At 37.5% G+C, this 15,840-nt stretch overlaps 1 protein-coding gene across 1 annotated transcript in view; it reads left to right on the forward strand.

Moving 5' to 3' along the window:
• LOC144977900 (phospholipid scramblase 1-like) overlaps positions 1–13,981 on the forward strand; it is a 20,538-nt gene extending 6,557 nt beyond the window's left edge. Inside the window, exons 4-10 of the mRNA XM_078923317.1 lie at positions 1,495–1,572; positions 3,466–3,542; positions 4,557–4,684; positions 6,852–6,972; positions 8,403–8,493; positions 9,096–9,154; positions 11,332–13,981. Coding sequence (XP_078779443.1) covers positions 1,495–1,572; positions 3,466–3,542; positions 4,557–4,684; positions 6,852–6,972; positions 8,403–8,493; positions 9,096–9,154; positions 11,332–11,361 — 584 coding nt within the window. The 3' untranslated portion in view covers positions 11,362–13,981. The remainder of the gene's footprint in view (positions 1–1,494; positions 1,573–3,465; positions 3,543–4,556; positions 4,685–6,851; positions 6,973–8,402; positions 8,494–9,095; positions 9,155–11,331) is intronic.
• Positions 13,982–15,840: the final 1,859 nt, after the last annotated feature.

Below are 15,840 nucleotides of genomic sequence, written 5' to 3' on the forward strand. Positions count from 1 at the left end.
CTTCTTCTTCTTCTTCTTCTTCTTCTTCTTCTTCTTCTTCTTCTTCTTCTTCTTCTTCTCTTCTCTTCTTCTTCTTCTTCTTCTTTCTTCTTCTTCTTCTTCTTCTTCTTCTTCTTCTTCTTCTTCTTCTTCTTCTTCTTCTTCTTCTTTCTTCTTCTTCTTCTTCTTCTTCTTCTTCTTCTTCTTCTTCTTCTTCTTCTTCTTCTTCTTCTCTTCTTCTTCTTCTCTTCTTCTTCTTCTTCTTCTTCTTCTTCTTTCTTCTTCTTCTTTCTTCTTCTTCTTCTCTTCTTTCTTCTTCTTCTTCTTCTTCTTCTTCTTCTTCTTCTTCTTCTTCTTCTTCTTCTTCTTCTTCTTCTTCTTCTTCTTCTTCCTTCTTCTTTCTTCTTCTTCTTCTTCTTCTCTCTTCTTCTTCTCTTCTTCTTCTTCTTCTTCTTCTTCTTTCTTCTTCTTCTTCTTCTTCTTCTTCTTCTTCTTCTTCTTCTTCTTCTTCTTCTTCTTCTTCTTCTTCTTCTTCTTCTTCTTCTTCTTCTTCTTCTTCTTCTTCTTTTCTTCTTCTTCTTCTTCTTCTTCTTCTTCTTCTTCTTCTTCTTCTTCTTCTTCTTCTTCTTCTCTTCTTCTTCTTCTTCTTCTTCTTCTTCTTCTTCTTCTCTTCTTCTCTTCTTCTTCTTCTTCTTCTTCTTCTTCTTCTTCTTCTTCTTCTTCTTCTTCTTCTTCTTCTTCTTCTTCTTCTTCTTCTTCTTCTCTTCTTCTTTCTTCTTCTTCTTTCTTCTTCTTCTTCTTCTTCTTCTTCTTTCCCTTTCTTCTTCTTTCTCTTCTTCTTCTTCTTCTTCTTCTTTTTCTTCTTTTTCTTCTTCTGCTATTTTTTCTTCTTCCAACCGATATTTCGCAATCCTAAAATCACCACGACCATCAGCACCACCACTACCACCAACACCACCACCACCAACACCACCACCACCATTGCCACCACAACTAACACCACCACCATCACCACCACTACAACCACCACCACAACCACCACCACAACCATCATCATCACCACTACCACCACCACCACCACCACCACTACCACAACCACCACCACCACCATCACAACCACCACCACAACCATCACCACCACCACAACCACCACCACAACGACCACCACCACCACCACCACCACCACCACCACCACCACAACCACCACCACCACAACCACCAACACCACCACCACCACCATCACCACAACCACCACCACAACCACCATCATCAATACTGTAATAATTTTGATAATAACAAGACATAAATAGAGTAGGAAACTATCATAAGACAACAGAGAACAAACATTTCCCGGCAGCGATAGGAGCTCGAAAAGGTCACGAAATTTTTGTTCTCTATTGTCTTCTGGCACTTTCCTACTCACCTCATTTCTTGTAATTTTCAGCATAAGTGCCTGCTCCACTCACCTTTCTGAATTGTATTAATTTTACCCATTTAAACCCTATATCTGCCCAGTTCTGACAGGCATTGACAGCGATAACAAATACACCGTCATGAACGTTCATGGACAAAAATTGTTTTATGGCTATGAAGGTAAGTACTCACTAAATAGATTCCATTTGTACTCACAAATTATAGATTCCCTATGTACTCACTAAATAGATTCCATTTGTACTCACTAAATAGATTCCCTATGTACTCACTAAATAGATTCCATTTGTACTCACAAATTATAGATTCCCTATGTACTCACTAAATAGATTCCTATTACTCACTAAATAGATTCCCTTTGTACTCACAAATTATAGATTCCTATGTAATCACTAAATAGATTCCCTATGTACTCATTAAACAGATTCCCTTTGTACTCACAAATTATAGATTCACTATGTACTCACTAAATAGATTCCCTTTGTACTCACAAATTATAGATTCCCTATGTAATCACTAAATAGATTCCCTATGTACTCATTAAACAGATTCCCTTTGTACTCACAAATTATAGATTCACTATGTAATCACTAAATAGATTCCTTATGTACTCACTAAATAGATTCCCTATATACAAACTTATTGATTCCCTATGTACTCACAAATAGATTCCCTATGTTCTCACTAAATAGATTCCCTTTGTACTCACTAAATAGATTCCCTTTTTACTCACTAAATAGATTCCCTTTGTACTCACAAATTATAGATTCCCTTTGTACTCACTAAACAGATTCCCTTTGTACTCACAAATTATAGATTCCCTTTGTACTCACTAAACAGATTCCCTATGTACTCACTAAATAGATTCCCTTTGTACTCACAAATAGATTCCCTATGTACTCACTAAATAGATTCCCTATGTACTCACTAAATATATTCCATTTGTACTCACAAAAGAGATTCCCTTTGTACTCACTAAATAGATTCCCTATGTACTCACAAATAGATTCCCTATGTACTCACTAAATAGATTCCCTTTGTACTCACTAAATAGATTCCCTATGTACTCACTAAATAGATTCCCTATGGTACTCACTAAATAGATTCCCTTTGTACTCATAAATAAAATCCCTAAGTACTCACAAATATTATAATAATAATAATAATAATAATAATAAAATAATAATAATAATAATAAATAATAATAATAATAATAATAATAATAATAATAAAATAATAATAATAATAATACTTTATTGTATCCCAAAAAGGAAATTTTTTGTACAGACGTGTTAAAATCTACACAATAACATAAGAAATACAACGGAAATAGGATGTATATATAAAAAAGGAGCAGCTCCATAACCAGAGCCGCGCTTTATAATATGAATAATTTCAACACTGTAAAATATTCCCTAAGTACTCACATATAGATTCCCTAAGTACTCACAAAAATTCCCTACGTACTCCAAAATATATTCCTACTCACAAATATATTCCCTAAGTACTCACAAATAGATTTTGTAAGCGCATTTCCACGGATTAATCATGCTCACTGCGTTTCACAATGATTAATTTGTTGTCTCAGTATGCGCATATTGAACCGTATTTCAATTTTATACAGGACCAATCGCCTGCTAGACTCATTTTGTCACTGTAGCTATGCACTTGTGAGATCAACGGAGCAATTTTGTCCTCCAACCCTATAATTGGATTCTATAGTCTGATGTCACGTCGTCCAGCAACGGCGAGCAGATGGTTCTAAACAAAGAAAATTAGTAATTATTATTCTTCATGCTGGCTAGAACTTTTTCACATGTCATGTGATCAGAATGTATAAAAGTCAAAACATGATCAGATTTATAATGTTTTTCTCCTCTGGATACACTTTTATCCTCGTCGGAGAAATATTTCATAAGGGCGTCCTCCATTGTTCCGATAGTTTAGAACCAGTTACTAAGTTATTATGCGTCATTACGAAGGAAGTGACGTCATGAGTGTTGAAGCCAATTGCTTTGAAAGAATATATATATTTTATTTACTCATTCCTTCCAGATTCTTCCTGTTGTTGTCGCATCTTTTGCCGGGGACAGCGAAGCTTCACCTTTATCATAGACGACATCCAACACAATGTAGGTCAGGTGACAGCATTAACATTCAAAACCAAACTTAAGGGCTTCTTCTTCTTCTTCTTCTTCTTCTTCTTCTTCTTCTTCTTCTTCTTCTTCTTCTTCTTCTTCTTCTTCTTCTTCTTCTTCTTCTTCTTCTTCTTCTTCTTCTTCTTCTTCTTCTTCTTCTTCTCTTCTCTCCTCCTCTTTCTCTCCTACTCTCTCCTCCTCCTCCTCCTCCTCCTCCTCCTCCTCCTTCTTCTCTCTTCTTCTCTCTTCTTCTCTCTTCTTCTTCTTCTTCTTCTTCTTCTTCTTCTTCTTCTTCTTCTTCATCTCCTCCTCCTCCTCCTCCTCCTCCTCCTCCTCCTCCTTCTTCTTCTTTTCTTCTTCTTCTTCTTCTTCTTCTTCTTCTTCTTCTTCTTCTTCTTTCTTCTTCTTCATCTCATCTCCTCCTCCTCCTCCTCCTCCTCCTCCTCCTTCCTCCTCCTTCTTCTCTTCTTCTTCTTCTTCTTCTTCTTCTTCTTCTTCTTCTTCTTCTTCTTCTTCTTCTTCTTCTTCTTCTTCTTCTTCTTCTTCTTTCTTCTTCTCTTCTTCTTCTTCTTCTTCTTCTTCTTCTTCTCTTCTTCTTTCTTCTTTCTTCTTCTTTCTTCTCCTTCTCTTCTTCTTCTTCTTCTTCTTCTTTTCTTCTTCTTCTTCTTCCTTCCTTCTCTTCTTCTTCTTCTTCCTCCTCCTCCTCTTCCTCTTCACTTATGTTTGAAGTTGTTATAATATTCATTGTTGTTTATTAAGCTCTTTAACTGATCTATTATTATATTTTTTGAGGACGTCATCCAACTGGACCGACCCTATAAGTGTTGTGCTTTCTGTCCGTGGTGTGCCGACGGGTGCTGTGATTACCCCATTTACATTCACGACGGGATTGGCTATATGCTTCTTTTTCATCATCATCTTTTCCTCCTCCTCACATTGTTTGAAGTTGTTATAATATTCATTGTTGTATATTAAGCTCTTCAACTGATCTATTATCATTTTTGTCAGGACGTTATCCAACTGGACCGACCCTATAAGTGTTGTGCCTTTTGCCCTTGGTGTGCCGACGGGTGCTGTGATTACCCCATTTACATTCACGACGGGATTGGCTATATGCTTGGGATGATGAGGGCAAGGTAAGGGATAATATGGGGTTATGTGGTCTAGTGGTATGACACTCGCTTTTGGATCGGAAGGTCCTGGGTTCGAGCCTCGCTCGCTCGGCGCATAGTTAGTTGAGTCCTTGGAAAATGCTTTTTAACTCACATTCTCTCACGGTACTCAGGTTTAAAACGAGTACCTGACCGTTAACATCGTTGTCTCTGTCCGCAAAAAAATATTGTAATATCGCCTAACAGGCGTGTTTTCCCGTCCTACATGTTAAATGTTGCTGTTGGCCAGGGACCCCTTATAAAGCGCTTTGCGCACGTTTAGTGGATATTGCGGTATATAAAAGCTCATCTTTTTTTAAAGGGATACATCACGACCTTGTAGAGCTGCTTACTTTGAAAAAATAGAAAAATTAACTTTAAATAACCTTAGAAATAAACAATTTGCTCTCAGCATGATCCAAAATGGTCCACAGTCTTGAATATAGTTTCTGATGAATTAAACTTTCCTTCTGAACTAGGGGCAGCGTGGCTCAGCGGTAAGGTTCGTACCCAAAAAGGTACCAAGTTCAAGTACCCGCTGCGCTGAGCGGCTTTGATTGAGCAAGTCACCTCGCCTTAGCTCAGTTTGCGACGCTGCACTACGGCTTACGCCTGGGTTATTCCAGCCTTCTCTTGGAATTGGCCCATAAGAAAAATTCCCCTATGGGATGAATGTAGGGAATTTTATTTATTTTTATTTATTTATTTATTTATTTATTTATTTATTTATTTTATATTTATTTATTCATTTATTTATTTTATTTATTTATCTATGTATTTATTTATTTATTGAGTCAAAGAGGAGAATGCAGTTCTGTAGCTGGAGCCAAAAATCCGTATTTCTTCGAATTTTTCGTCGTCCTCGGCAGGTCTGCATGGTGATATTAACCAGTAAACTGCTGGGACTCTGGAAAAAAATGTATTCAAAAATTTGGCCAGAAATACTCGCCCTTCATCCTTCAAATATCAATCGATATAAATTGACAATCATCTAGGCAAAAAAAATAATTCTAAAACCTGGGACGTATGGAGCACATTTAATGGAAATCAATTACGCCCTTTCGCATCGGCACCATAAGATCCCATCGCCTAGGCATTCCACGAAGGAATAATATAGATAATCCATCAAACAAGATGTCTGATGTCAACAGGAATCACCCATGTTGTCACAGTGAGATACCGTCGCCTAGGCATTCCACGAAGGAATATAGATAATTCATCAAACAAGATGTCTGATGTCAACAGGAATCACCCATGTTGTCACAGTGAGATACCGTCGCCTAGGCATTCCACGAAGGAATATAGATAATTCATCAAACAAGATGTCTGATGTCAACAGGAATCACCCATGTTGTCACAGTGAGATACCGTCGCCTAGGCATTCAACGAAGGAATATAGATAATTCATCAAACAAGATGTCTGATGTCAACAGGAATCACCCATGTTGTCACAGTGAGATTCCATCGCCTAGGCATTCCATGAAGGAATACAGATAATCCATCAAACATGATGTCTGATGTCAACAGGAATCACCCATGTTGTCCAAAGTGAACAAATTGGGGGTTAATAATATTGCCCAATGAAAAAAAAATGAAAAAATAAAAAACGAAAGTGCCTGAAGCGGAGGTCAAACCCGGGACCTTCCGGATCACAGTACAATGCCTTAACCACTCGACCACTTCGCTCCCCACACCTCACCCAGTAGAAATTGCGCAATATTAAAGCTCACAATTTTGTTTCCAACAGATCTATCTCAAATATGCAGCTCCAAAAATCAGGAATTCCCTGTGCCCCCCCCCCCCCCAACCAGACACTCTCCAACTTTTAACTCTATCAAGTCCAATTTAAAGACTGAACTGTTTCAAATAGCCTTTGCTTAATTTAGTTTATTGGTTTTCAAACTAATCTTTCATTCAGTGCTGTGTTTTATATTTATAATTTACTTCCCCTCCGTGAATTCGTGTTTTCATCATCATCATCATCATTCTTCTTCTTCTTCTTCTTCTTCTTCTTTTTTCTTTTTATTTTTTATTATTTTTTCTTATCTTTCATTATTATTATTATTATTATTATTATATTATCATTATTATTATTATTATTATTATTATTATTATTATTATTATTATATTTTTCATCCCCTTTACCTCACAGACAATACTACTTTCGGCCAGTTCTTGGACTTTTCGACCAGAAGGGGACACAACTATACGAAATAAATGGGAAGTTCTGCTGCTATCAAGCGCCGTGTTGTGAACATGAAGTCAGTTTTCATGTAAGCCGCATCACGTGACCCACCAGCCCAATCCGGTTTCATGTTGCGGTGTTAATAATAATGTTAAGTAAACCGGTTAACTTCCGTACTCCGAAACGACAAGGATCGGAAAATTTTGGCCAGGAAACTCGTCCTACCTTCGAATATTTTGATCGATTTAAATGACCTTCATCTGGGCAAGTCCCAAATTTGAGAGGTTTTTTCCTTTCCAAAATGGGTCATTTTTAATCAATCTTTATTAGAGGGAAGATTTTTCTGGCTAAATTTTAACATACGCGTCTTTCCAAGGTCTGGTTAATTCTGTCGTACTCAAAAGAAAAGACAATAAAAAAAAGGTTTAAAAATTTTTTTTTTTTTTTACCGGAAAATTTGTTTTTCAATTATCGAGCGATTGAACCCCATCAAACGTGAACTTCTTTGAAGTGCGACTATGTGGTCTTGTGGTATGATACTCGCTTTCAGATCGGAAGGTTCTGAGTTCGTACCTCGCTCGGAGCTTGAGTCCTAGGAAAAATGTTCTTTATTCACATTCTATCACCGTACTCAGGTAGTGTGAAGTGAGTACCCTGGTCGTTAACAGCTCTGTCTGTCTCTGTCCGAACAAAAGGTGTAATATCGTCTAAGACCGTGGCCTTCGTAAAGTTTTGGCCTGATACTGACCAAAAAATGACGAATAAATGCCAGTCTTTTGCCACAAAAGAAAACAAATCGTGAGATGTATTCAATAGTTCAACCAATGAAATAACTTGCTTCCATAAGCTCTACTAACGACAACTCACAAGACGGTGCAAAAACCAAATAATCACGTCAAAGTGCCAGTCCTTTTGGATTTCAGTGTCAGGCTATAACATAACGATGGCTACGCTAAGAGGCGTCATGTCTCGTTCTACATGTTACTTGTTGCTATTTTTATCAGGGACCTTTTGTAAAGCGCTTGGATTACGTTTAGTCAATATTGCGCTACATAAAAGCTCACGTTTTTTTGTTTTGTTTCATGATCATCACCTTTTCTAGTAATTTTGTAGAAGGAACGAAGTATAACCCTCTACTTACCACCAATAGGAAAATCGTCACAGTCGTTACGATGTAACCGACACTTTTCTCATTATGACTTCTCATGCACATCACAACATTTAAAGAAATCCTTTGATTACAATTACAGCTATAAATACTAAACACTGTGTTGCAGAGCTCACTTGTTACTTTTTTTGTTTGAGTAAGAAAATGCTATTATTGTGCTGGGTGGGTGTGAATTTTCGGGGGGAAATTCTAAAAATAGCTGGTAAGGAGAGAGTTACGTCATTCAGCTGTTTGTTATTGTTTTTAAACAGGCTGTTCGCTGATTAGTTTTCAGTAACTGGTATCAATCTGGCGGATGGTGTGAGTATTTTAACTAAACGCATAGCATTAAGTGATCAATTTTTTTTCAGGTGTGCGACGTGTCCGATGGACAGGTCATCGCGAATATCGCCAAACATTGGGGAGGTGTCTTGACCGAGGGCAAAGCATTCAAAGTAACGTGTGAGTTATAGGGGCCTTGAAATTAGAGTAATGATGGTGGTGGTGGTGGTGGTGTTGATGGTTGTGGTGGTGATGGTGTTTGTGGTGGTGGTGGTGGTGGTGGTGATGGTGGTGTTGGTGGTGGTGGTGATGGTGTTGGTGGTGGTGGTGGTGATGGTGGTGGTGGTGGTGGTGGTGATGGTGGTGGTGTTGGTGATGGTGTTGGTGATGGTGGTGGTGGTGGTGGTGGTGGTGGTGGTGGTGATGGTGTTGGTGATGGTGGTGGTGGTGGTGGTGGTGGTGGTGACTGTGATGGTGTTGGTGGTGATGGTGGTAGTGGTGGTGGTGGTGGTGGTGTTGGTGGTGGTGATAGTGACTGTGATGATGATGGTGATGATAATGGTGGTGGTGATGGTTGGTGGTTGTTATGGTGATGGTGATGATTATGATGATGATGACGACGACGACGACGATGATGATCATGATGATAATGATGATGATGATGATGATGATGATGATGATGATGATGATGATGATGATGATAATGATATTGATGGTGATGATGATAATGATGATGCTTTAATCACATATATGTCTATATTTTCCCCTCCTCCCCTTCCCAGTTCCCAAAGACATCCATGTAATCAACAAAGCCCTTATCCTTGCATCCGCATTCCTTTTGGTGAGTTATTCCCCTTTTTAACCCTCTCCTTACCAGCCATTTTCAGAATTGTCCCCAATACACCCAACACAATTTTTTTTTTCTTACTCAAAGAGGAAAACACCAATTACATTCTAAACATAATAGTTTTAATCGAATTGAGCCCTACAAACAGTATCAAGATTTTATAGCCATAACAAACAAAAAAATATTTAGATTTTGTGATGTAAAATTGAAATCAGAATGAGAAATTATAGGGAATCAGATTAGCGGAAGAGTAGCGTCCCTTGATTGGAAGTCACGAGCGGATAAGTTATTAGAGAGAGAACGTCATGTTGGTTGTGCGCAATGAGACACTTCATCGAAAGCGATGACGAGAGAGACGCATGCGCAAAACCATTTTGACGTTCTCTCTGTAAGGTGACGTCCAGTCAAGGGACGCTACTCTTCAGCTAATCTCATTCCCTATTGGTTTTATCGTAATGAATGTGACGATTTTCCTATGGTTGGTAAGGAAAGGGTTAACTCTCTCCCTACCAGCTATTTTCCGGGTTGCCCCAAAACTTCACACCAAACCTATACAAAAATAGATTTATTTCACTCAAACACAAAAACTGTTGGTTCTTGCTATACATATTTTTTTCTCTCCAACACAGTGTTAATATACTTTAACTATAACATTTTTGTTCAAATATTGTGATGTACAAAGGAAATGAGAATGAGAAAAATGTTGGCTGCATCGTAACGAATGTGACGATTTTCCTGTGGTTGGTAAGGAAAGAGTTACTAGAATCTGTAAAATAAAAACATTCCAGCCAAAAAAAAATTTAAAAATTGAGCTTTCTATAGCGCAATATCCACTAAATGTGCTCAAAGCGCTTTTACAAGGAGTCCCTGGTCAACAGCAACATTTAACATGTAGGACGGGACATGAAGCCTGTTAGGCGATATTACAATTTTTCGGACAAAGACAACGCTGTTAACGGCCAGGTACTCATTTTACACCTGAGTACAGTGAGAGAATGTGAGTAAAGAGCCTTTTCCAAGGACTCAACTATTCGCCGAGCGCGAGACTCGAGCCCAGGACCTTCCGATCCGAAAGCGAGTGTCATACCACTAGACCACATAGCCGCACTGTACCTTAACTGTGGTCATGTGATTAAATAAATGCTTTATGTTTTGTTTGCCATTGTCTTTTTGCTCAATGCGCCTCAATATGGTTGCCATGACTACCTATAAACAAATCTAAACCTATTTTCGAGTTCTTTCCGTGTGTTTTTGTAGCTTTTGTGGCGTGTCGGATTCAATAACATTTAATGACATTTCATTTTTAAAATGAAAAAAAAAAAGATTCCCTTTATTCATCCCATAGTGGAAATTTGTGTTTAGGGTCTATTCCAAAATAAGACTGGAATAACCCAGGCGTCAGCCGTAGTGCAGCGCCGCAAATTGAGCTAGGGCGAGGTGACTTGGCCAAGGACATACAGCGCAGCGCAGCGGCGGGTGATTGAACTCGGTACCTTTCGGGTAAGAAGCAAAGACCGTACCGCTGAGCCACGCTGTCCCTTTGGTGACAACCAGATGAAAATATATAAATATAATGGTTTTAGAATAATAAGTAATAAGGGAACGACTTTATAGTGTGCAGACTTGTGGTAAAACACTCGTCTTAGGAACTGAAGGTCCAGGGTTCAAATCCCGTTCTAAGCGGCGCATAGTTGAGTCCTTGTAAAAGACTCTTTTATTCATATTATTCTCTCACTGTAGTAGGTGTAAACGAGTACCTGGCCATTAACAAAGCTGTCTCTGTCCGAAAAGAAAATTATAATATTATCGCCTAATATGTATCATGTCTCGTCGTGCATATTCAATCTTGTTGTTCGAAAGGGACCTTTTGTAAAGCGCTTTGAGCACGTTTAGTAGACATGGTTCTATATAAAAGCTCATGTTTTTTATTTATTAGGTATGGTGATGATGATGATGATGATGATGATGATGATGATGATGATGATGATGATGATGATAATGATGTTGATGATGATGATGATGATGATGATGATGATGATGATGATGATGATGATGATGATGATATAGACGAACATGTTGATGATGCTGCTGCTGATGATGGTGACGACGACGACGACGACGACGGTACACTTCAGATTACAAGCGTAATTCTTCTTCTTCTTCTTCTACAGGACATGGTGTTTTTTGAAAATCTTCACTAGAAGTTTGGAATAGACAAGGAGGGCCGAGGTCGTTACACAACAGACAACACACAACTACGTATCTCCAATATTAACATACACAGTGTCCACACAGCATTTCCATGAATTCACAAAGTGATACTAAGAAAGCTGCTAAAAGCTGTGGACTGTAAAAAGTAATCAACAAAAAATGAATATATATCTTCAACTCCCCCCCCCCCAAATAGAACAAAATACCCATCACGGTACGATTCGAGTTCAAAACCCTTCTTCAGCCAACAACAACAACAAAAAGCAATAAAGACATAAATACATTACAAAATCCTAGATTGACGACAGAGATATTTTGTAGGTTCTCTCAGTTGTAGAAAAATCTTTGAGGACCTACAAAATATATCTGTCGTGGAATTAAGTAATGTATTTATGTCTTTATTGCATTTTGTTGTTGTTGGCTGAAGAATGGTTTTCAGCCCGAAACGTTCCGTGTTTATTCTGTTCTTTTTTAAAAGCTGTTATATTCCTTTTTCTTTCTTTCCAAAAACCTGTTTTTCTAAAATCATTATCGATATTTACTTTTGGTTTTCACCATCGTCATGTGAGGAAAAGTCATTCATTCCAATCCCCATTGGTCATTGACCTTCATGACATCATCAACGTTAGCAACAATGGACATGGACTTAATGGACCTCATTTTTCTCTCCTTCTATTTCGGAATTTACAATAACTGTGCCACTAAATTCTCTTTATTCAATTGGACTGCATGAAAAGGAATCGCCAAAAGCAGCTCAACAGCGTTTCATATCCCAGTTTGGAAGGCCATAACAGGACATAAAAAAACGATTCTTAAAAAAACAAACAAACACAGAAACGGGTATTCTAATTTGCTGAGACACAAAGTTAATGTTTAGTGTTGACAGATGCACAAAAGAGTTATGTGTCCACCTTTCTTTACTGTGCCAACTATTACTGAAAATATCTATAGTTTCGGTATGCTTGAATTTCATGGTGCATCCCATTTTTGTGAATATCAGCCATGGATGATATTTCCGTAAGACTGTGTTCATTCACCTTGGAAATTCTAAACGACATGGATTCAGACAGATGGACTGGGAGAGATGAACTCGATTTCGTGGTCGCATGGGTCACCGGACATCTCTTATGACTTTTTCCTATTGGACTACATCAGATACCAATAGCGAATATTTCAGTAAGATGATGTTCGAATCCTTCACCTTAGAGACAGGACGTTCGCGAAATTCTAAACCACATGGTTTCAGACAGATGGATTGGGAGAGATGAACTCGGTTGCCTGACCACCTGGGTCACCAGTCATCTCCCTGTATGGCACTACATAAGATAAGATAAGATAAGATAAGATAAGATAAGATAAGATTAGATATACTTTATTGATCCTGAATGGAAATTATCATAATGTTACACATCATTCATCGTTATATTAGCACAGATTTATACACTGTCATGAACTAATTAATGAAAATAGGAAGCTAATTAAAAGTAAAATAAACATCAAATATAAAAAATATCCATAATATACAGCAGTTACAAGCAATGCTATAAAAATCGGACATGAAAGTAGAATAGAGTTGTAATAATGGATTTGTAATGTAAATAGAATTTTGAAAATAGATTGTGAAGCATTGCACCTAGCCAACACAGGTTGATAAAAAGTAAAAATAAAGCATGGTATTTTAATGTATAAATATAGAATAAATAATGTAGATATAACACAATGTTAAAATGCATAAATAAATAGATTTTAGAGCGAATATAGTATCCTTCAAATGTCATGTAGTAAAAATCATCCTCAAGTTTCGTATTGCTTATGGTAAAAATGAATTAAAATATCATTGTCTTTTGGTTTCATGTGCATTAGTCTGTTACTCCTGTGGCTTATTTTGATTTCGTGGTACAGAGGGTGGAACTCGTCTCTTTGAATTTTGTTAATCTTAACATTAGCAATATCTTTATGAAAATCGACAAAATCGTTCCATCCGTCATTTCCTAACATTCGATTAGCATGCGTTATTATTCTATTTATTTTTATTACTTCAGATGTTTTCAATTTCTACCCCAAGCAGCTGCACAGAAACAAAACAAAGAGACTTACAATGCAAGATTTATAAAAAAAAGATAAAATTGCTTTGTCAACATTTATAGAGTACAGTCTCCTCATCATGAATAATCTTGTCTTCATCTTATTAAGAACTTTGCATGAATGATTTGTCCAGTCTAAATTTTCATAGACAATTATTACCGTTCATTCCTGTGACTATTTTGATATTGTTCCACACACATTTCATGCCATTACCTTTCCGTTTCCTCTCAACGTTTTCTCTGTATATTTGTTTCCCCTCTCGGATGGTTTTAATTAATTTTCTTTGAACTTTTTCCTCTCCTCTTGGTCACCAGTCTTGAATGCATATTTTTTCTCATTTAACAACTCTTTTATCGATTTTGTCAGCCAAGGTTTGTTATTTCCAAATGATTTTATTGTTTTTCTTTTCACAATATTTTGTTCGCATAAGGTTATATAGTTAGTTACGATGTCCCAAAGTTCATTGAGGTCATTTGCTGATTCAATAAAAATAATCCAATTGGAGGAGTCGAAGCCCTCCCTTGGTGCATTGTTACATCGCTATCCTATACCTGAATTTGTTTTTGAACGACTGGGACAGATATCAATTTAGTTTTGTATTTAGGTATCATAAGTACCATATTGTGATCGGATTCACCAAGATGGGCCAGTTGACGAGAAGAATATCCATTTTGAATATTTGAATAAAAAAGATCGATTGTGCGTTCGTTTCTAGTAGACACGTGGTGTGTTGTTGTAGGGGAAAAGATTTGTCAGGAGGAACGTGATTGAAGTCCCCTGTCACCAGGACTATGCTATTGGGTGATAATTTCAGTTGATTGTTAATACTTTCCGCCATATATTTCAGTGCTGTCGGTCCATGTGCGTCCGGTGATATATAGACGACATTGATAAACATTTTGGTAAACTCTCGTGGTAAATAATATAGTCTGACTGACACGGTAAGCAATGGGCATGATCTGTATTAACTTTCCATGTGCTCGATGTCATTGGTCACATTGCAAAATGTTCTCAAAGTGACCCACCTAATGAAAAGTGTTCACAGCTTTTTAAATATCTAACATCACGATTGGTCACTTGATTCAGCTTGACACATGTGTATGTTTATAACATCTGTAAACAAAGCAGCGTGATTACATTTGTTAAGAAATATCCAATCGTTGGACAGCAACAAATCATGTGATTGATGACCTGCTTTTACGAAAACATGAATATAGATCGCTCCCATTCTTCAATTTTTGTTGTTAATAGATCTAACCAAAGAGTGTGTAGGGTAATGTAGTTACCAAGAGCTCTCACTTCTCTTAACCGCAATGCTATTTTCGCGAACCAGGCGAGACAGCGAGGTGGGTGTGCTCCGCGTGTATCATGCGCGCTAGGCTTACTGATACAATGAAGAAAATACGAGTAGAAGAAGGAAGATGCGTGGCTTCACCAAAAGCGGGAAGTGAGAGCTCTTGGTACCATAACAATCGTTACCTACACGCTCTTTGATCTAACATTGCCACTCACTATCACAGGCAGCACAGGTTTACATTTTCTCCTTTTCATACGGGATTTAACGCCCCCTTTCCTTCCTCTTGTATGCTTGCGACTTGGAATAACAATACATGTAGATTCTGCTGTGTTTGTTTTCATGATCACAGTTCACGTTTGGCCGTAAAATCTTTTAAAATGTCGAGCTGTACTTGACCATAACGTTGTAAAATTGAAATCATTACGGCTTATTTAATATTATATTAAAATCAATCTGTACAACTATATAAATTTAAAGGCCAATGTATCACAGATTGCTTATTATCCTGCTATATATAAAAATATACAAAAAGATTACAGTATATCCTGGTTAAATATAGAAAAACACAAGTGCGATGCGTAACAGGCCCTTGCCGCATGAACAGCGCTGACTAAAACATCAGTTTCCCGTAGTCAAATTTTCAGTAAGACAATGCTCAACCACCTTGGAGACAGGCCAATGGAGATGATCTATAATAACTTTCCATGTGCTCGAGGTCATTGGTAACTTTGCAAATTGTGCTCAAAGCGACCCACATAGTGAAAAGTGTTCACAGCTTTTCAAATATCTAACATCACGATTGGTCATTAATTGTTCAGCTTGACACATGGGTATGTTTACAACTTTCATAAACAAAGCAACGCGTTTGCATTTCTTAAGAAATATCCAGTCTTTGGACAGCAACAAATCATGTGATGGATGACTCGTTTGGACGAAAACCTGAATATAGATCGTTCCCATTTCTAAACGACACGTTTCCAAACAGATGAAGAGAAATATGGACTCGATTGCATAGCAGCCCGGGTCATAGGTCATTTATTGATCCATATGACTTGTTTCCTATGGAACTACATCAGATACATTGTTT

The sequence above is a fragment of the Berghia stephanieae genome, chromosome 8 (assembly GCF_034508935.2).
Source record: "Berghia stephanieae isolate SIO BIC M18660-M18661 chromosome 8, UCSD_Bste_1.3, whole genome shotgun sequence".
Lineage (NCBI taxonomy): Eukaryota > Metazoa > Mollusca > Gastropoda > Nudibranchia > Aeolidiidae > Berghia > Berghia stephanieae.